The 21,214-nt window shown below is 36.7% G+C and overlaps 1 protein-coding gene and 1 non-coding gene across 5 annotated transcripts in view; one reads left to right on the top strand and one right to left on the bottom strand.

The window, feature by feature from the left end:
* Nucleotides 1–5,413: 5,413 nt before the first annotated feature.
* Nucleotides 5,414–5,485, bottom strand: Trnae-cuc (transfer RNA glutamic acid (anticodon CUC)). The gene has a single exon. It is a non-coding gene; the product is annotated as a tRNA-Glu (tRNA).
* Nucleotides 5,486–5,534: 49 nt separating this feature from the next.
* The window catches only part of LOC123536432 (tRNA (cytosine(38)-C(5))-methyltransferase-like), a 33,121-nt gene continuing 17,441 nt past the window's right edge, over nucleotides 5,535–21,214 (top strand). Inside the window, exons 1-5 of one of the 4 annotated variants that reach the window (XM_045319621.2) lie at nucleotides 5,535–5,643; nucleotides 10,169–10,278; nucleotides 13,103–13,251; nucleotides 16,265–16,376; nucleotides 20,713–20,820. In XM_045319621.2, coding sequence (XP_045175556.2) covers nucleotides 5,568–5,643; nucleotides 10,169–10,278; nucleotides 13,103–13,251; nucleotides 16,265–16,376; nucleotides 20,713–20,820 — 555 coding nt within the window. In that variant the 5' untranslated portion in view covers nucleotides 5,535–5,567. Of the gene's footprint in view, nucleotides 5,649–5,775; nucleotides 5,796–10,168; nucleotides 10,279–12,247; nucleotides 12,409–13,102; nucleotides 13,252–16,264; nucleotides 16,377–20,712; nucleotides 20,821–21,214 lie in introns of those variants that run through there. The other 3 variants (XM_053528452.1, XM_045319622.2, XM_045319623.2) reach the window with 3 other exon arrangements.

Below are 21,214 nucleotides of genomic sequence, written 5' to 3'. Positions count from 1 at the left end.
CAGCAGAAGGTCCACTTCATGGTTTGCAGACGGAATACAGAAGTTCCCACGAATATAGATAGATATCTTTATTTCCACCATATAATGATGAGTATACAAACATATAAAACATGAACATTGCAGACAAAGTACAAATGGGAAATGAACAATACACAACAGTATAACAATAAAACAGTATTTACAATACGAAACATGCATTTAAACATTCGATAAGTAGATCTATATGGAAATTTCACTGTAATGAAGAAATCTCTATGAATCGTAGACAAAATTTCACATTTATAGACAAAATGTCGCTTGTGTGGCCAACACTAAACCTTGACGAAACGAAATTCAAGATATAAATAAGGCATGAAGACGAGTTATTACATGTACATGTGAAATTGTAAACATGGAAACATAAGTGAAATCTTCTATGGTTAATATTTCAGCAGCACATAAAATAAGTATGGTGTTCAATGTAAACAAGTAAACAACAGATACTTTTACTTGAACAGACTATTTCTAACCTACTAGTAAAACGAAAATACATAGTACATGCATTTTGGTTTAAACATATTTATTTCCCAATATGTACATATCAAATGATTATTTACATACATAAATTCTGGATTGGACTAGAAGCCAGTAGGCTTATTGAAGTCTACATGCATTTTAATAAAAGTACCTTCCTAACATTTCACATGTCAAGCCTTGATCATGCAGAGAAACACTTCGCACAGTACAGGACTATATCATCTTTGCCCAGGGTATTACTTTCAAATGAAACACAACCAGCCAGTAATTCAAATATTTGATCTATATGACTGTGTGACATGAACCTTTTATAATACTCAACATTCGTCGACGTAAGCAACTTCACTAAAAGTTGTCTCCGCAGAGTTTCATTTGATGTACAATATTGAATCTTGTGAAGAATTACATTTTCAACCAAAGAATCACATTTGTCACATATTGAACGACCAGAATAGGACCGGAGCTTTGTCAGTATAAATACGGCACTGACACAGATCCTTTTTGAAGCTGGAAATTTACGACATAGGTTCCATAGGTAGCACGACCCATTCTCCATAAATATACCTGGATAGAACCCTTCAAACGTTCCATTACACAGTCTGGTCTTTACTGTATCAATTTGAACACCGAAAACACTTTTCTTTAGCATACTTTTCCACGCAAATTTAGATGGAAAGCAAGCAGTTTTCATAAATGTTTGTAAGACTTCAACAAAGTTATATTTCCTCAACAAATTGAAAATATCGGGAATAAAGCCAAAGCTCTGTCTTTCGCAGCATTGCTCAAATCTGAAGAGTCTATGCATGAAAATCTTCTTTGCCAGGTAATTACAAGGAAGTCTACACAATTGCCCTAGGAAGTTAAGTTTAATGTAATCAACATGGGTCATTATTGATGTAAATCCAAGAGAATGCAATGCAAAGTCATTATTGGCATTAAGTGTGAGTTTTTTACGCAGAATCTATGCGCACATTCCAGATCGTGTCATATAATTCCATGTGGGACACCCATAGAGGTGAGCTTTTCCCCCCTTGTCTCGTCCCTTGGGTGATGGAGAACCAATCACATGTGAAGCTTTTATTGCGTACACAACTTGTCATACTGCTATAGAGGTTAATAAACGTTTTAAGTGACAGTGAATTTAAATCACACTTGCTTAATTTGTAGATACGCCCAGTGTGCCACACACTGTCGAAAGCTTGACGACAGTCCAAGTAACATACGTACGCCTTACTATTGTTCTCTCTGGCAAAAAGTATAGTCTCTTTAACGGCAAATGAGGTCATCGTGCACCCAAGTTGTGCCTGAAAACCACCCTGTTGGTCACTCAGCTTACTTTGTATTTGGCTTTTACAACGCAATAAAAGGACACTTTCAAAAAGTTTAAGGATGACTTAGGTCGGAGTTATAGCTCTATAGTTTTGAGGTTCGTCCTTTCGCTTTCTACCGCCTTTGTGTAATGTAACAATCACACTTCTGTTCATTTTAGGTGGAACATACGGAAACTTAATTATAGCACTGAAGATGCTCATAAAACACATTGTCAAAGCCACTCATTTTTCCTCTTTTACATGATTTAAGTAACAGAATCAAAGTATCAGGAAGAATACGTACTTGACTAAAGTTGACTGTATTTGAGTTCAGTTCAGCTATAAGATCGCTAACTTGTGATTCAATTTCGTTTTTCCACTGTATGTCAAAATCTGCAGAATCGGATTCAGTATAGAGATCCTGAAAGTACTTAGACGAATTATTTTTACGTTTATAATTATTATAAGGTCCACTGTGTAGTCATAGTTTTCATTCAATACCCATCTGGCAAGAGAGAAACACTACATGCAGCCACAGGAAAACACTGCAGCAATTACAAGGCAGAGACTGAAGCACTCATGAAGGCCGTCTCATTGGTTGAAGACTCGGCAGAAGAAAGCTCCTCAGTCGTCTTTTTCACAGATGCACTGTCTGTCATGGAAGCTCTGATCAACAATAAAGCTCCGCAGCTAGCCAGGAGAATGCAGAGCCTGAGTAACCCGCAAAGTAGCACTTCAATGGATTCCATCCCATTGTGGACTTGCAGGCAATGAAGAGGCAGACAAACTGGCTAAGCTAGGAGCTCAGTCAGAACAACCAACAGAACCTGTGAGTTACATGGAGAAAGTCACCATCATCAAGGCATTAACGAGACCAAGGATAGAGGAAGATGCTTTTCATCTCCTTGATCGGTCTGAACAAGTGATGATGGTCAGGCTCCGCTCAGGGCACAAAAAGCTCAATGCTAACATGTATAAGAAATACAGACTGACATCATCGCCAACTTGTCCATGTGGTGAAGAAGATCAGACTGCGGAGCATATACTTCAGAGATGCAAAAGGCATGACCAGTAGCGAGCTGCGACTTGACCGATAGATACCTCAATCCCCCAGAAATTGTATGGAGGCATTGAGGATCTGCGGCAAACCACAAGTTTCATCGAGGCTACTGGTCTGACAGTGTAGTCGCGAACGATAAGAAGAATAAGGTCCACTTCATGGTTTGCAGACGGAATACAGAAGTTCCCACGAAGATGGCAAAAGTTTATATATAGGCATAGGTCGGGGAATAATTAAAAAAAACAACAACTATTGCACGGTTTTTCAGAGAGGGAAAATTCACCTGTCGTAATTTGAACCACCCCATGAGAAAACCAACATAGAGCATTTGTGACTAGCATGGATGCAGACTGTTCGCTAACGGTTTCTCTAATTGCATTAGGGTTTGAAAGCAAAAAATCTACATCTACATCTACATTGTACGTCAAACTGTCAACATTGACCATGACTTGACGGTGCGCAAGAAAAGACAGCAGTTAAGAAATAAGAAACATGAAGTAAAATATAATACAGTAAGGAAAAAGAAACGGTCAAGGATGTGTTGCAAAAAGTAAAGTAAAGATAAAAGCATGAGAAGTGCCCTCTAATAAATCCCATCTGAGTGACAAGTCCGGCTTGCGTGGCGCTACCAGGGCCCAAGGTCCCGCCGGCGGTGCTCCCTCGTCATTTGAGGTGCATCAGAAAGGCATACTGATCCCTTAGAATGGCTGGGAAGACAGCTCTCTCTTGAAAGATGCCAAAGAGAGAGCCTCGGCGACACTGGCTGGAAGTCTGTTCCACGTCGGGATGGTCCTAGGGAAGAAATTGTATTTGTAGTAGTCGGTTGATGTAGAGTACTGATGGAACTGGTTTTTATGTGCTGCTCTTGTTCTAGAGGTGACAGGTGTAAGATATGTGGGGGCTGGAATATCCACTAGGTCATGCACGATCTTGTAAAGCATGATGAGCTGTGCCTTTTCTCTCCTTGTCTGGAGGGACTCCCACTGCAAGTGTTGTAGCATATCTGATATACTGCTGGTATTTCGATAGCGATTGGTGACAAATCGCGCTGCTCTGCGTTGAACCATTTCTACCTTATGGATCAAGTCCTTCTGGTATGGACTCCAGATGTGAGCGTACCATGGCGTTGTAGGCACTTGTCTTGGTGTCTTCTGTTGCTTTGTGCAAATTTCGTCTTAGGAAGCCCAGCATGTTGTTGGCTTTCTTGGTGGTGCGATTAATGTGCTGCCTCCAAGCTAGGTTAGATTGTAAATCCAAGCCAAGGTATTTCGTGCTGCTGCCGACACTAAGACCTACACCTTTCAGGTTGTATGTATGGGCTCTGGGAGTCTTTGACCTTGTGACTCTGAGGACACTACACTTCTGTGGGTGGAATTCCATACCCCACTTTTGTTTCCATGCAGCAAGAGAATTCAGGTCTTCTTGTAGTTGTGCTTGGTCTGCTGCTGACTTGATGTGGCGATATAGGATGCAGTCATCGGAAAACAACCGTATTCTGGATTTGACGCACTCAGGCAGGTCGTTGATAAAAATCAAGGTGTTGGTGTGGTACTCGATCGAACGCTTTACTAAAGTCCAGGATAATCATATCAGTCTGTGTACGCTTGTCTAGTGCAGAGGCCAACTCATGGTACAACGTCAGTAGTTGTGTTTCGCAACTTCTGCGAGCTCGGAAGCCATGCTGGCAATCATGCAGTACTTGGTGATTATCTAGGTGTTTCAAGATGTTGCTTACAAGGACATGTTCTAATAGCTTGCAGCAGAGGCAGGTCAATGAGACGGGTCTGTAATTGGCAGCATCATATCTAGTACCCTTATATGGATGCGTAGGCTGGTCCGGGTCAATTCTGGTCGCAAATGCACTATATTGGTTTTCTCATAGTACGGGTCATTTATCTATCAAAACAATGATAGGTAGCTCTAGTAGAAACAACGTAATCAAAAAAATGTTATTTAATTTGACGTTGCTCACTGGTAAATGTAACGTCGTTATATCTTGCTGCTAAAGTGAGATGTTTGAATATTACTGCTTAGTAGATTAAAAAATATACAGATTGATATGAAGTATTAAATCTAAAAAGTCAATGTCACTGCAGACTTGTAAGCATGTCGCTTTTTTCAGTGGGTGGGACAATTTAGACAGTTTAACATCCAATAACATAAGGTGGGTGTGTATTAGGCCTAATATCAATATTAGAGCTATATCCAGAAGACAAAGGCAAGTAGATAATAGACCTTATATCATATAATTATATGATTCGGCTCTAAAATTTAAGCCCTGTGAAACATCATTATGTCTACTAAAGGAAAACTTTATCATTACGAAAACTTTTTAAACATTAGAAGATTAAAAACATCCATTCCATTGGATTTGAAGTAGATCTAGATTTATACTAGCTTGTTCTCATTGGGACACTTGCGGTCATGGAAAAATAGCCAACACACATACAGTAAGCTGATTCCAAATATTTTGAAACAAATCGAGTGCAGAAGAAAAAAAACTGTTTTAGGGAAAAAAAAAAAAATCTTCCCAAGCGGGGAATCGAACCCCGGCCGCCGCGGTGAGAGCGCGGAATCCTAACCACTAGACCACTTGGGATATAACATGTAGGGTATCAAATACTATATATGTTCTTAATTTGAGTTAACCTATTTTAACGAACTATTCCAAATGGACAAAGATGGCTGCGCCCTTGAACAAGGTGCGAGTGTTAGAACTTTACAGCGGGATTGGAGGAATGCATTTTGCCTTAAGCGGTAAAGTTACGTAGTTTTAACGTATTTATGATATAATCTCCTGGTACAAGGACGTGATGGCCGTATGTGTTATTCTAAATCAGTTATTACCACCTTTCTACTTGATATAATTGTGGACAGACAGAATTTCGGATGAAGCATAAATAAATTAGGTTTGTCTTATCAATCTTGAAGGTGTAAGCCTTACAGAAGATGCAGTATGAACAAAGGCACTGCCTAGAAACAGGGTTTATCTTTTACATATCCGCTTACAAAGAAACTATTCAGTACTCGAAAGAAGTTTACATAATTTTAGCGTCATATTTTTTTTTTATACCTTTTAGTGTTACAGGGGTTATCATATCGTCGCACCACGTAATTTAACGCACACCTATTTCGACGCCATTTCTGTTTTGACCTCGTTCTCGATTAACTTTGGGTTTCCGATGACGTAGTTACTGGGTGTAATGACAGAAAACATCATGGTTAATTTTACCGATAAAAAGGTTGCAAAGTTCGGGATTTGAAGATATTTATCAACTCTTATTTACCCTATACATGATTTTTAATGTTTCTACTAATGCAAATTTTCATCCATTTTAAAAACGTCCCTGTGGAAGCTTAGATTAAAAAAGTTACTGGAAATTTTTTTGTATACGTCTGCAGCTGACTTTGGTGCTATCAAGGTCACATCACTGCCATGTGACATATGTAATCGCACTATTTTATGCACTGTTTTGGAAGGTGTACGCATTATATATCAATGCGATCATTACTACACACTTCATTTTTTTTCTCTTGCCAAGTAGGCTGCAAACACTGGGTTCATCTAAAGTTTTGTATAAAACAAAATGTGCCAAATTCCTCTATAAACACTGCAGTCCCGAAAAATGAAAGAAAAAAATCAGACAATGTGTATTAAAAAAGCAGAGTGATTATTTATGTTCTTAGCCCCTTATGTTCATGAATGTTTAAATGTTTTCAGATTTATTTATATCATTTGGCCTTAATATTGATTATCTACTTGCATCTGCTTTTATGTCAAGTTTTACTGCAACATCCATGACAGTTATGGTGTAGCACATTACTTACAGTGATTGCACAAATATTTAAGCCAATCAAAAGCTTCGTAACAAGTATCATGTAAGATGCGTCGAAATAGGTGTGTTAGAAAAAAGTATGGCCGATCACACTAGTTGTTGTTTACCTTTTGATTTCTGGCAGTCAGTTGTTTAGAATAAGATGTTATTGGTATGAGTCAATGCATAAAAGGTTATTGTACATGCAACATCTAATAGAGTCACGTATGTTACTGAATGAAAAAGCGCGGCCATGTTGCTTGTTATGTGCGTCGAAACTGGTGAGTCTGGGATACTTTGTAAAATTTACGGGAAGCCAGGGTGATGGTTCATGATGTCATTCACCACGCTCTTGTACTGGCTTTAAAATTTTTTGTTTGTTTGCATTCTACGCAGAAACTAGACAAGCTTACTGTTGCTGAGCAGCTGCTTTTTAATTTCTGACTTTTGCAGCCACCGTTACAGTTTGACCATCACATAGGGTTGGATATTGTTAAGGACGAAGTGGTCCGATACCAACGAAACAATACAGTATTTTTAACGATATCGATACCATGCTTTGTAGTACATCACATAAGCAATGATTCAGTTAGTATTAAAATAACCCCTTTAAGTAGTTATACAGGAAAATTTGCTGTGATATATAAACATTTTAAGTCTGTTAATGGAATGTTAAATTGTATTAGACCTATGAAAGAGTAAAAAAAAAAAATAAACATATCTTACAAACCAGAGTTTTCTAAAAAAAAAAAAAATGCTTAAACTTTCATAACTTGTTTCAGTTATCATAAAATATTACAAAGCCCTCCTGTGCCGATTCCTCATTTTGAATGAGACTAATTAATGCAATTATTTCCTGAATTATTGACCTTTTATCTTTCCAGCTATGCAGTAAAAATTTTTACGCAAGACTGATAAAGTTTTACGCAAAAGGTTTAAAGCAATAAAACTCTTAATATCAGGTCATGATCAGACTAAAAGAGAATTTGATTACCCCGGTAACCACAGTTTGCTACTAATTTCACTTTAAAGGTCACTTTGTGACAGGCCTTTTTTTATGCTGATTTTAGGGCCGAAATTCGGCCCCATTCCCCAATCTAAAAAGTATACTTTTTTCACCACCTTGGCCAAAAACTCCCCATGTAAAAAAAAATGGAATTAGTTTTGATTTTCAGTCCTGGTTTTAACAACTTTACAGCAAATATATTCCTCCAAACAATGATTTCGCGACGTAAATTTCCCCTCCAAAAGGGACCTGGTACCCTTCCCCAAATTTACAAAAAAAGGGCAGTTGTGAGAACAGCAAAAAGACTTTTTTTGAATAACTTACCTGTGTTAACTATATTTTATAACTAATACAGGTTATAAAATGCCTGAAAAAGTTATCTTTGTAAAATTCTGTTTTAAAACTCAAGTCCGCTATCAGAAGGTTCTAAAGCTTACACGCCTGTATCTTTTCTGCTAGATTTTGGTAAAAAATTAAACAAGCCAGAACAAGTAAATTTAACACCTGAATCTAAATGTGCTGAGATTCCACAGGTGGATGGGGTACACCCATATTTAGAAATTAAGTATGCTAGAGGTCTGTTAGCATTTTAAGAGTGTGAAAATAATGGCACTTCAACAGGTCAGTTTTGCTGGAATATGTTGAATACTGCTGTGAGTTCATAGAAGTACATCCCTTAATCCCTTAACTGATAATAGTTTGATATTGTACTTAATAATTTAGTACACTTGTTAACTTTTCCATACAAAGTTGTCCCCCAACCAAAATTTCAGCTGCAATACAAGACTCACATGCATTTCTATACTGAAATATAAAGAGTTGGTCCCAGTGTATAGGATAAGATCTACGTTCATTAACTTAATATTTGTTCAATATCCCCTTCCCTCTTCTTCTGTAAGTTCAATACATTAAGTTGGTGTTAAGAATTGTAATTGAGATCACTTTTTTTGCTTTGTTCCTTGGGCTATACTAACCATGGTATTTTGACAAGCATAAAAAACAAATCTAAATATTTTTTATGAATTTCCAAACTAAACTTACATGGATTTTGTAAACTATTTAACATACTGTGTACACAGGCACCAGTATCTGACCTGGGACAAAAATATGTTTGTTTTCATCCTAAAGGAGTTCAAAATGAAAAATATGTAGTGAAATACTGTATGAGCCCCCTTCAAAAGATACATATGTCTACTGTATCTTTTGAAGGGGGTTCATATTTCACTACATATTTTACATTTTGAACTCATTTAGGATGAAAACAAACATATTTTTGTCCCAGGTCCAATACTGGTGCCTGTGACTGTGTATTGTATTCACGAAAATAAAGTAAAATAGTTTGAGTTCCATGGAAACAAATCACCATTCGTTCTTTTTGCAACATCTGGTGGTTAAAATCTCTTATCAAGCCACAGCAACTTACCGAAAAACCTGAAATTTTCAGAAGCGTTCATCTGTCATTTTGTAGCATTTTGGAATTATCACATAATTTCGTATTATCTGGATAACAAGGGTGGTAATGCAGCTTAAATTCTTGTTGTACGGTCATTATGTTGACTTATTTCAATTTAGTCATAATAATATTTATGTCCCAAATAGCAAGGTTTCACAAAACTTTTTTTTTTTTTTTTCAAAATGTCTGAAATAATGGCTATAATAATTTTGTTTGATGATATAAAAGGGTCATTAAAGTGAATAATTGTTTTGATTTAATACAGTACATTTATGCTTCATTCACAAGAAATACCGGTAAGTAGTTTTTAGGCATAGAGTAATGTATTTTATATTTTACGTTTTAGACTGGGCCCCTGAACTTTGGAAGTTATTAGCCCAGTTGGCTATTAGCTGCTCAGCTGAATGTTAATTTGTATCCCTGAACAGTGTCTGCCAATCAACTCTACATACATTTGTAACCACAGATGCTTTTAAATTAAAGTAGTTCTGCACTTTTGGATCGAAATTTTATCTACAATGTAGAATTTGATTAAACTCTGATTTTTCAAAACTTTGGAATATATTAAGAAAATTCAGCAAATAAAAAAGATAGGGTCATGTGCTTGATTTTTTGCTAGACTGATTTGAAAAATTTTGATCTCACGCAATTTTTCATAATGGGAGTCTATGGGAAAATCGCAGCTTTCATAACATTTTCGGGAATAGAAATTTTTCTAAAATGTAGATTTTAATGAAACTTCTCACAAAGGTAAATTAACATATGGCCTATAATATGGTGAGATAAAATGTATAGGTCCCTGTGCTTACTTTTGAGATATTTGGCCATGCGGATAAGTGACGTTGCACCATCACTTCCGATTTTTCAAACGTGCAGAACTACCTTTAAGAGGGATTTAAATCCAGCATGCAAACAAGCAGAGCTATCATTTAATTAATTTGTGCATACTTTTGACTATCCTGTTATATATAATTTTGATCTCAGAATGCCTTTTTAATTTGCTTGCAGGTAGTGGTATAGAGTATGATGTTGTCATGGCAATGGATGTAAACACCAATGCAAATCTGGTTTATAAACACAATTTTCTTAATGTTAACATCAACTCCAGTGCAATAGAGGTAAGAGATTTAGGAATATCAGGGTACAATATTGACATACTTTTACACCTAAATCATCATGGTCACTGTGTCAGTCCATAAAGGTTACCTCTAAGCTAATTTTACCATGTCCATTACCTCAGAGCACAGGGCACAGAAGCCTCACAGCTCAAAACAAACTAGGTATGATGGATTCCAGTGAAAAAGTGTTTATAAAGAAGGGTAAAGTGACGTAAGTACGATTTATTAAGACTCTCACCATGTTTTACAGAACTTCTGATATGTTTATTTTTGTAGTATGATATGCATATAATGCAATGAAGGGCAAGATAATGTTCTGTATCGAAAATGAATTGCCCAGATCATGGCGTTTTGTAGTCAAATTGGGTTACCACTGGGCCACTGCGTTCGCTCTCACATGTGTTTGTTATGCCCCCGAAGGGAGGCATATTAGTTTTCAATTGTCCATCCGTTCGTTCGTCACAATGTTAACTTTTTGCATGAAGGCAACGTTAACTTTTTGCATGAAGGCACTTTACTCGCGAACCACTGCACCCAGGACCTTCAAACTTCACATGCTAAGAGTACTTATTGAGTACACGACCCCTATTGACACTGGGGTCACTAGGTCAAAGGTCAAGGTCACCAGGTCAAAGGTCAAGGCGCTGCAGGGGCATTTGTCACCATTAGTGACAGCTCTTGTTTGTACATAAGTTTATTTTTAGTTGCCATTGGTAACAAAAATGTGCAACTCCTCCAGAAGACTATGGGAGGATAGTGACACTCAATTCCAGATGCTTCCCTGGTTCTTTAGATTGCAAGGTGTAAAGCACCCATACACGAGACGCTTATCCAAATGTTAGTAATATTTTTTAGTTGGAAAAGCAGGGCCTCGAAATCAAGACCCCTGGTTTCGTAGTCAAACTTGTCATTATGCACTGCCTATATACCGGTATGTGACTTTTCTGGTGTCATCCATGTTTGTAAAATGCATTATGTAATGACAGAAGAGAAACTGGCAGTTTGTCTTTAAACTGTCAAATGTTTGGAACAAAAAGTTCAGTGCTTATTTCAAAAGATATAACATCCAACTCTACCACCTCTGAAAACAGAAGTATTCATCCATGATTAACATCCAAACATTAATTGTAAACTTCAGAGTATGAAAAATGAAAGAAATGTTTTAATTTGCTGTATGTAATACATTTACCTCGTGAACAGAAACAGTCTTTAGCATATTCTGCATAGACCTATAGAAAAGCAGCTATTAAATATATGTATGAACAAATGGCATTTAGCACAGTGTAAAGTTGTGCTTGATTTGTCCACCAAACTTTATCCTGGGTGTTCATGAAGGAACAAGCACACAAGAATAGATTTAAATAGATCTCCCCACAAACATGCTTTGTTTTCAAATGTTGTAATTTAATGTTAGATCCTTGTAAAAGTACAAATATTATTGTGTTATACACTTAAAGTTAGCCTGAGACGTTGTGCTCCCCACTAACAGTTCTCAGGTATCGATACATGACAGTGAATGAAATGTGCCAACAGTGACATAATAAAGCTGTGACATCCCCAATGGTAAAAAAATTGATAATATAAGTCAGTGGGTGACGTTCTTCAGGTACTGCGAAGAGCTCAAGTGCTCATGGCATGTTGCGTATTAGTATTACACAAAAACAAGCACAAGAACAGATTTGCTGTCCAGAAATATTTTTATTTTCGCTATTAAATCATTTTGCTAGCAATAAAGTCTGAAAGAATGATGTACTTGTTTACATTGATTTCAAATGTAAAATATTTCAGCAACAGATAGCCATAGGATATCTTTAAAAATAACATCATTAAATTCACATACAGGCAGTACAGTTTGGGAAAATAATTTGGCTACAAAACAGAATTTTGTATAAGTGCAACAGTGATTTTATATTCTAAGATATGCAGAATACAACGAAAAATATTCAAGAAAATAAACTTTAAATAATAGTATGGTGTACTCAAGAAAAAAGAAAAAAGCTTGGCACTCATGATAGGGTCAAACCCCAGTTCTGTGAAGCAGGCAAAGATGAATTCAGCAGGTAGAATTTATACATCTATTGATACCAGTAAAGGGAGGTACAAAGCCAAACGCCGCTGTTTCTCCAGAAGGCAAGATTTTTTAGCTTGACAGCTCATGAATATGCTACATAAAATGTATTTTTTGTTGTTTCTTTTTCACATATCCAACTGTGATGCAAGGTTTGCAGTTTATGGTGACAAAAGCTCTGCTATTGTCATTTAAAAAGATTTTCTTGTTTTGATAAGTTAATGAAAACTTGCGTAAAACTTGAAAATAGTATTTCATTTGCAAATTAAAAATTGTTAGTAATTATATTATTACACATGTATAATGCATAACATTTCAAACTTTTCTATATTTTAAGCTTCAATAGATTCATCATGTATTATAACTCTTGATTCAGAAATTTTATAACGTAAACCTATACTTCAACATGTGTTTTCTGTAACAAAATCTATAAAGAGGTCCCTTTGGAATCAGAGAACACAACCAAGCAAAACAATAGCAGACTCTGTTTGACGGAGTCTGTTCATGAGAGGTAATGAAATATACAACACTCCGCAGGCCCCCAAGCACCAGCTTAAGCAGATTCTATTCTGATAAAATTGAATGGACTCAATTATCCCAAAGGACCAGAAAATATAAACTACGTCCAGGTACATGTATGGGGAACTTATTACAGCCACCACACATCACTGATTTTTATCAGTTTTAAAAAGGTAAACAAGTTTTAATGTTATAATAATTGTCTTCAAAGTCTTTTATGTTTTGTTTTACTTGCAGTCACTTACAGTTAAGAAGTTTGACAGTTTGCGGATAGACATGATACTGATGAGCCCACCCTGCCAACCATTTACACGTGTCGGTAAACAGAAAGATACAGAAGACATTCGCACCAAGTCATTTTTGCATGTACTAGACCTTCTGAAAAGGTAAGCTGATTCCCTATGTGGCTGACCAGTTTACTCAATATGTAGAACACAAGCTGATTCCCAATGTGGCTGACCAGTTTACTCAGTATGTAGAATACAAGCTGATTCCCTATGTGGCAGACCAGTTTACTCAATATGTAGAACACAAGCTGATTCCCTATGTGGCTGACCAGTTTACTCAATATGTAGAACACAAGCTGATTCCCTATGTGGCTGACCAGTTTACTCAATATGTAGAACACAAGCTGATTCCCTATGTGGCTGACCAGTTTACTCAATATGTAGAACACAAGCTGATTCCCTATGTGGCTGACCAGTTTACTCAGTAGGTAGAACACAAGCTGATTCCCTATGTGGCTGACCAGTTTACTCAATATGTAGAACACAAGCTGATTCCCTATGTGGCTGACCAGTTTACTCAATATGTAGAACACAAGCTGATTCCCTATGTGACAATCAGTGTTTTTGTCTGCTTTGGTTAGGTCCACTTCTCTCAAAAACTGTAAGAGCTATAGCTTTAAAACTTTTAACGCTTGTTAACCATTGTTAGATTAGTAAGTAGAACAAGAACCATAACTCTCACTTGCATTTTGATAGAATTATGGCCATTTTTGTTCTGAAAAAATTTGAATTTCTTGGTTAAATTTATGGTTTAGGTCAACTTTTCTAAAATACTATAAGAGCTATTTAGCTTTTAAACTTTGCAGACTTATGTATCATCATTAGATGAGTATGTTGACCAAGAATCTTAACTCTTACTTGCATTTTGTTAGCTCACCTGTCATATAGTGACAAGGTGAACTTTTGTGATCACCCTTCGTCTGTCGTCAGTCCGTCCGTCCATGCGTCAAAAATTTCTTGTCTGCATGATAGTGGTTTCATTTATACCATAAGATCTCGGTTCCTTTCTTGAACTGGCCAGATCCCATTATGGGTTCCAGAGTTATGGCCCCTGAAAGGGCCAAAATTAGCTAATTTGACCTTGTCTGCACAATAGCAGCTTTGTTTATGATTTGATTTTTACCAAACTGGCACACAACTTGTATCACCATAAGATCTTGGTTCCTTTCTTGAACTGGCCAGATTCCATTATGGGTTCCAGAGTTATGGCCCCTGAAAGGGCCAAAATAAGCTATTTTTACCTTGTCTGCACAATAGCAGCTTCATTTATGATTTTATTTTAACCAAACTTGCACACAACTTGTATCACCATAAGATCTTGGTTCCTTTCTTGAACTGGCGAGATTCCTTTATGGGTTCCAGAGTGATGGCCCCTGAAAGGGCCAGAATTAGCTATTTTGACCTTGTCTGCACAATAGCAGCTTCATTTATGATTTGAATTTAATCAAACTTGCACAAAACTTGTATCACCACAAGATCTTGGTTCCTTTCTTAAACTGGCCAGATTCCATCATGGGTTCCAGAGTTATGGCCCCTTAAAGGTCAAAAATTGGCTATTTTGGTTTTTGCAGCCATATAGAGACGTCATTTATGGTTTTATTTGATACAAACTTCCAAAATATCTTCAACAACAATAAATTTTAAATTCCATGACAAATCAGATCCAATCATAGGTTCCAGAGTTATTTTATATCTGATTACCTCCCCTGATTGTAATCAAAATGGATTTATATCAGTTAGTACTTATAGGACTTATTTGAAATTTCATTATTGTCATTAGTTGGACTGAGCCAATCAGGGTAGATAACTATGGACTGATTTTGTGTCAGATTACCTCCCTTTATTCCAAATTAAAATGGGTATATCTCCATAACTAATGAAGATACTGATCTGAAATTTCATTTATGTCAGCAGATTTATTTGGCAGATCCTTCTTTTGTTCATTTACAGTAATTTTTTTTAATTACTTCCCTTTTACATTACTATATAAATAGCTTATTTTTAGTAACTTTTTTATTATTGGCCGTAGGGAAAAACCAAGACCACTTTTCTGTGGTACAATATGGATGGTACCTCCAATTTTTAGGTGTATTTTGACATATCTGTACCTTGTAAGAATTTTTTTTTCTTTTCGGTTAAATTTCTTCTCTTTGTTGTTACTGTCCTTTGGACTTAGATATTTTTTCTGAGGACCTTCTTGGTCCTCAAGTGCAGTGATAACAGGTGAGCGATATAGGGCCATCATGGCCCTCTTGTTAGAATTATGGCCCTTTCTAACTAAGAAACCTTTGATTTTTTCTGTTCAGGTCCCTTTTACTTGAATACTATAAAAGCTTTGAAACTTTGCAGACTTGTTTATCATCATTATTTGAGTAAGTAGACCATAACTCTTGTATGCATTTCATCAGAATTATGGCCCTTTATTTACTTAGAACATTGGAATTCTTTGGTTACAATGTTTGTTTATGTCCATTTTTCATGAATAGCTTTAAACTTTGTACACTCATTTATTATCAGTAGATTAGTAAGTAGGTCAAGAACTATAACTCTCTCTTACATTTTGATAGAATTATGTCCCTTTTTAACTTAGGAAATTGGTATTTCTTGATTACTTTTGTGTTTAAGTTCACTTTTGTTGAATAATATAGCTTTAAAACTTTATACATTTTTTTTCATCAATAAGTGAGTAAGAAGGCCAAAGAACATTAACTCCTTTCTAGCTGTGCTCTTACTTTACATTTGCATTTGATAGATAGTGGGATATCTTAACAAATCTTTGAAACTAAGTGTGATGAAAATGTGAGTTCTGCACAAATGTCAGGTTGGTACCTCTATTGTGAAGGACTCTAACCCACTTGAAAGGGCACTCTACTTCAGAAACATTAATTTTGTTACTTACTTGGTCATTTCTTTTGTTATAAGGCAGATTCCACACTCAGTTTACTCAGTTGTTTAAAGGAAATGGAAAGAAATCATTTTGTCAAACAAAATGCAATACAGCAGTTACTAGACAAGATTTGCAGAAATGTTTGACAAATCTTTAAAGTCAAAAATCCAGCACAACATGTCTCATTTAACTAGTAAAATTTAATAAAAGATACTTTTTTTTCAGGTCAGAAAAATGTCCATCATACATTCTTCTAGAAAATGTAAAAGGGTTCGAATGCTCAGATTCCAGAATGAGGCTGATAGAAACACTCAAAGACTGTGGCTACAACTTTCAGGTACAGTTATACAAGAAAGCATTTTACTTCAAGTTTTCAAATGATTTATTGAAATAAAGTGGTAGAGTATATCCTTTACAAGTCTTGGTTTAGTTTTGTGTGTTAGAAAATGTCATGTTCTGTTACATTTTGATTTTAAAAAAAATTAATAGACTTGAATTTATCTGATTACTTACAATATAAGAGTGCACATCAGTTTTTATTTAAATCAAAATAAGTCCAAATCTGTATTGGCCTTTTTAATGCCTGCCAAAATTTTGGTTCACATGTGTCTCTTAAAGTATTTGACCTATGGTCATGAAACATTACACACATGTTATTAAACGCACGGATTCAAAGTATATGGGTGCTATGTTGGAGTCATGCCATAGTCCCACTCATGTCAGTCCACATTCATGTGTTCTCCATATCTTTCTAACTGCTAGGAAAATTTTCATAAAACTAGCATCAGTGGTTTACTTCACCAAGACAACATACAGAGCACAAAACCCTTGGCTCAAGGTCAAGGTAACGTTGGAGGTCAGATGTGAAATAGCTTAACATCATGTCAATTCAGTGTCTTCTTAACCACTTGACAGATTTTCATGAAGCTAGTATCAGTTATTCAAGAAGATCTGCAGAGAGCAACAGGTCTCTAGATTCTAGGTCAAGGTCATACTAGGAGGTCAAAAATCAAATAACTCAAATAGTGTCTGCTCTATATCTTTTTAGCTCACCTGAGCCAAAGGCTCATGGTGAGCTTTTGTGACCGCTCAATGTCTGTCGTCCGTTGTGTGTCGTGTGACGTGTGTCGTGCGTCCGTCAACATTTTCTAAAAAAATCTTCTTGAAAACCACTGGGCAGAATTACACCAAACTTCACAGGAATGATCCTTGGGTGGCCCCCTTTCAAAATTGTTCAAAGAATTGAATTCCATGCTAAACTCTGGTTGCCATGGCAACCAAAAGGAAAACTTTAAAAATCTTCTTGTCCAAAATCGCAAGGCGTAGAGTCATGATATTTGGCATGTGACATTATCTAATGGTCCTCTATGAAGATTGTTCAAATTGTGCCCCTGGGGTGAAAAGAGGGGGTCCCAAGTTTACATAGATTTGTATAGGAAAAAACTTTGAAAATCTTCTTGTCTGAAACTGTTTCATTGCGAAGAATAGGGGAGGTATCCTACTCGCCCTGGCGTCGGCGATAGCGTGAGCTTTACTGTACACAAATGTTAAAGTGTGCGTACCACCCCAAATATTTTCAAAGTCCATTGAGATATTGCTTTGATATTTTGCATACTTGTTTACCGTCATGACCCAAGTCTGTAAAAAGGAGGAGGCAACTCTGCCGAGCATTTTGACTGAATTACGGCCCCTTTTCGACTTAGAATATGCTTATTGTAGTGTTAAAGTTTGTGTACCACCCCAAATATTTTCAAAGTCCATTGAGATATTGCTTTGATATTTTGCATACTTGTTTACCATCATGACCCCAATCTGTAAAAAGGAGGAGGCAACTCTATCAAGCATTTTGAATGAAATATGGCCCCTTTTCGACTTAGAATATTCTTATTGTAATGTTAAAGTTTTACTCATAGCTTATATTATACTATCAAGCACTGAGAATAGTCGAGGGTGCTGTCCACTGACAGCTCTTGTTTATTTTTAGCTCGACTATTCATAGAATAGTGAGCTATTGCACTCGCCCATGCGTCGGCGTCGGCGTCGGCGTCTGCGTCCGCGTCCGCGTCCCGATTTTGGTTAAGGTTTTGTATGTAAGCTGGTATCTCAGTAACCACTTGTGGGAATGGATTGAAACTTCACACACTTATTCACTGTGACAAACTGACTTACATTGCACAGGTTCCATAACTCTATTTTGCTTTTTTACAAAATTATGCCCCTTTTTCGACTTAGAAATTTTTGGTTAAGGTTTTGTATGTAAGCTGGTAACTCAGTAACCACTTGTGGGAATGGATTGAAACTTCACACACTTATTCACTGTGATGAACTGATCTACATTGCACAGGTTCCATAACTCTATTTTGCTTTTTTACAAAATTATGCCCCTTTTTCGACTTAGAAATTTTTGGTTAAGGTTTTGTATGTAAGCTGGTATCTCAGTACTTACTAATGGGAATGGATTGAAACTTCACATACTTGTTCACTATCATGATCTGACATGCACTAAGCAAGTCCCATAACTCTACTCTCTTTTTTTTCAAAATTATGCCCCTTTTTCGACTTAGCAGTTTTTGGTTAAATTTTTGTATGTAATCTGATATCTCAGTATCCACTAATTGGAATGGATTGAAACTTCACACACTTGTTCACTGTCATGATCTAACATGCACTGTGAAGGTCCCATAACTCTACTTGGCACTTTTACAAAATTATGCCCCTTTGACTTAGCAGTTTTTTGTAAAGTTTTTGTATGTAAGCTGGTATCTCAGTATCCACAAATTGGAAAGGATTGAAACTTCACACACTTGTTCACTGTCATGATATGACATGCAGTACAGAGGTTCAATACCTCTACTTTGCATTTTACAAAATTATGCCCCTTTTTCAACTTTTGTATTCATTCAATTGACAAGGCTGTTGAATAGTCGAGCGTTGCTGTCCTCCGACAGCTCTTGTTTTATAATGTTTTTAGCTCACCTGAGCACAAAGTGCTCAAAGGTGAGCTTTTGTGATCGCCCTGTGTCCGTCGTCCGTCCGTCCGTCCGTCGTCAACAATTTGACTGTTAACACTCTAGAGGTCACATTTTTGGCCCAATCTTAATGAAACTTGGTCAGAATGTTACTCTCAATAAACTCTTGGATGTTTTCGGTATTGGGTCATCTGGGGTGAAAAACTAGGTCACCAGGTCAAATCAAAGGAAAAGCTTGTTAACACTCTAGAGGTCACAATTTTGACCCAATCTTAATGAAACTTGGTCAGAATGTTACCCTCAAAAAAATCTTGGACGAGTTTGATATTGGGTCATCTTAGTTGAAAAACTAGGTCACTAGGTCATATGAAAGAAAAAGCTTGTTAACACTGTAGAGGTCACAATTTTGGCCCAATCTTAATGGAGTGTTATCCTCAATAAAGTCTTTGATGAATTCAATATTGGGTCATCTGGGGTCAAAAACTAGGTCACCAGGTCAAATCAAAGGGAAAGCTTGTAAACACTGTAGAGGCCACATTTATGACTATATCTTCATGAAACTTAGTCAGAATATTAATCTTGATGATCTCAAGGTCCAGTTACAATCTGGGTCATGTAGGATCAAAAACTAGGTCACCAGGTCAAATCAAAGGAAAAGCTAGTTTACACTGTAGAGGCCACAGTTATGTCCATATCTTAATGAAACTTGGTCAAAATGTTAATCTTGATGATCTATAGGATAAATTCAAATCTTGGTCAGGTGGGGTCAAAAACTAGGTCACTAGGTCAAATCAAAGGATAAGCTTGATAACACTCCTAGAGGCCACATTTATGACAGTATCTTCATCAAACTTAGTCAGAATGTTAATCTTGATGATCTTTAGGTCAAGTTCGAATCTGGATCATGTCGGGTCAAAAACTAGGTCACCGGGCCAAATCAAAGGAAAAGCTAGTTAACACTTTAGAGGCCACATTTATGACCATATCTTAATGAAACTTGGTCAGAATGTTAATCTTGGTGATCTATAGGTCAAGTTCAAATCTAGGTCAGGCGGGGTCAAAAACTAGGTCACTAGGTCAAATCAAAGGAAAAGCTTGATAACACTCCAGATGCCACATTTATGACTATATCTTCATGAAACTTAGTCAGAATGTTAATCTTGATGATCTTTAGGCGAAGTTCGAATTTGGGTCATGTCGGGTTAAAAACTAGGTCACCAGGTCAAATCAAAGGAAAAGCTAGTTAACACTTTAGAGGCCACAGTTATGTCCATATCTTAATGAAACTTGGTCAAAATGTTAATCTTGATGATCTTTAGGTCAAGTTCCAATGTGGGTCATGTCTATCAAAAACTAGGCCACGGGGTCAAATTAAAGGAAATGTGAGTTAACACTTTCTGTTGTATGTAACATCAACTATTTGAAGAGAAATTTTGTCAAAGGTAAAGGTGGTCAAGGTCACAGTGACTTTAAGATGAAAATTCTTTTCTTTCCTTTAAATAACTGTAGAATGCTTGAGCATTCAGCATTCAAATGTCATAGTGTCAGTAACAATTTCTTAGTGCCTTCTTTGTAATTAGCTCAAAGGCCAAAGTCACAGAACAGAGTCTGAAAATTTCATAAGAGTAAGCACATGTGTATTACAAACAGGTCTTGTTTTGGGCCCAACACTCTGCATTTGTAGATGTTTTTGTCTGTTTCCAGGAATTACTGCTCACACCATTACAGTTTGGCATCCCAAACTCAAGGTTAAGGTACTTTCTCATTGCAAAGAAGAGGCCACTACAGTTCAGTTTTCAAACTTCAGAAGAGGTGATTTCAAAATGTTTTATAATTAAACAGTATAATTTACATAGGAGCACAATAAATGTTTTCATCTAAGAACAAAATGTATCTCTAGGGGCCCTCCATGCTGAGTGGTAAAGGTTGCTGACATCAGATTGCTTGCCCCTCACCGATATGAGTTCAAGCCTAACTTGGGGCATAGAATTTTTCATGTGAGGAAGTCATCCAGGTTGCTCACTGGAAATTCAGTGGTTCTACCCCGGTGCCTGCCTGTGATGAAATAATGCCTATAGGGGCACCTGGAGTCTCCCTACACTATGAAAAGCTGGAGGGTCACCATACATGTATGACCTATAGCTGTGTATGTTTGAAATTAAACCCAACAGCAAAATATGCCTCTAACTTTGGTCATAAATGCAGA

Source organism: Mercenaria mercenaria, chromosome 17 (genome assembly GCF_021730395.1).
Source record: "Mercenaria mercenaria strain notata chromosome 17, MADL_Memer_1, whole genome shotgun sequence".
Lineage (NCBI taxonomy): Eukaryota > Metazoa > Mollusca > Bivalvia > Venerida > Veneridae > Mercenaria > Mercenaria mercenaria.
Note: the sequence above shows the minus strand (reverse complement) of the source record. Positions and strands in the feature narration are given on the sequence as shown.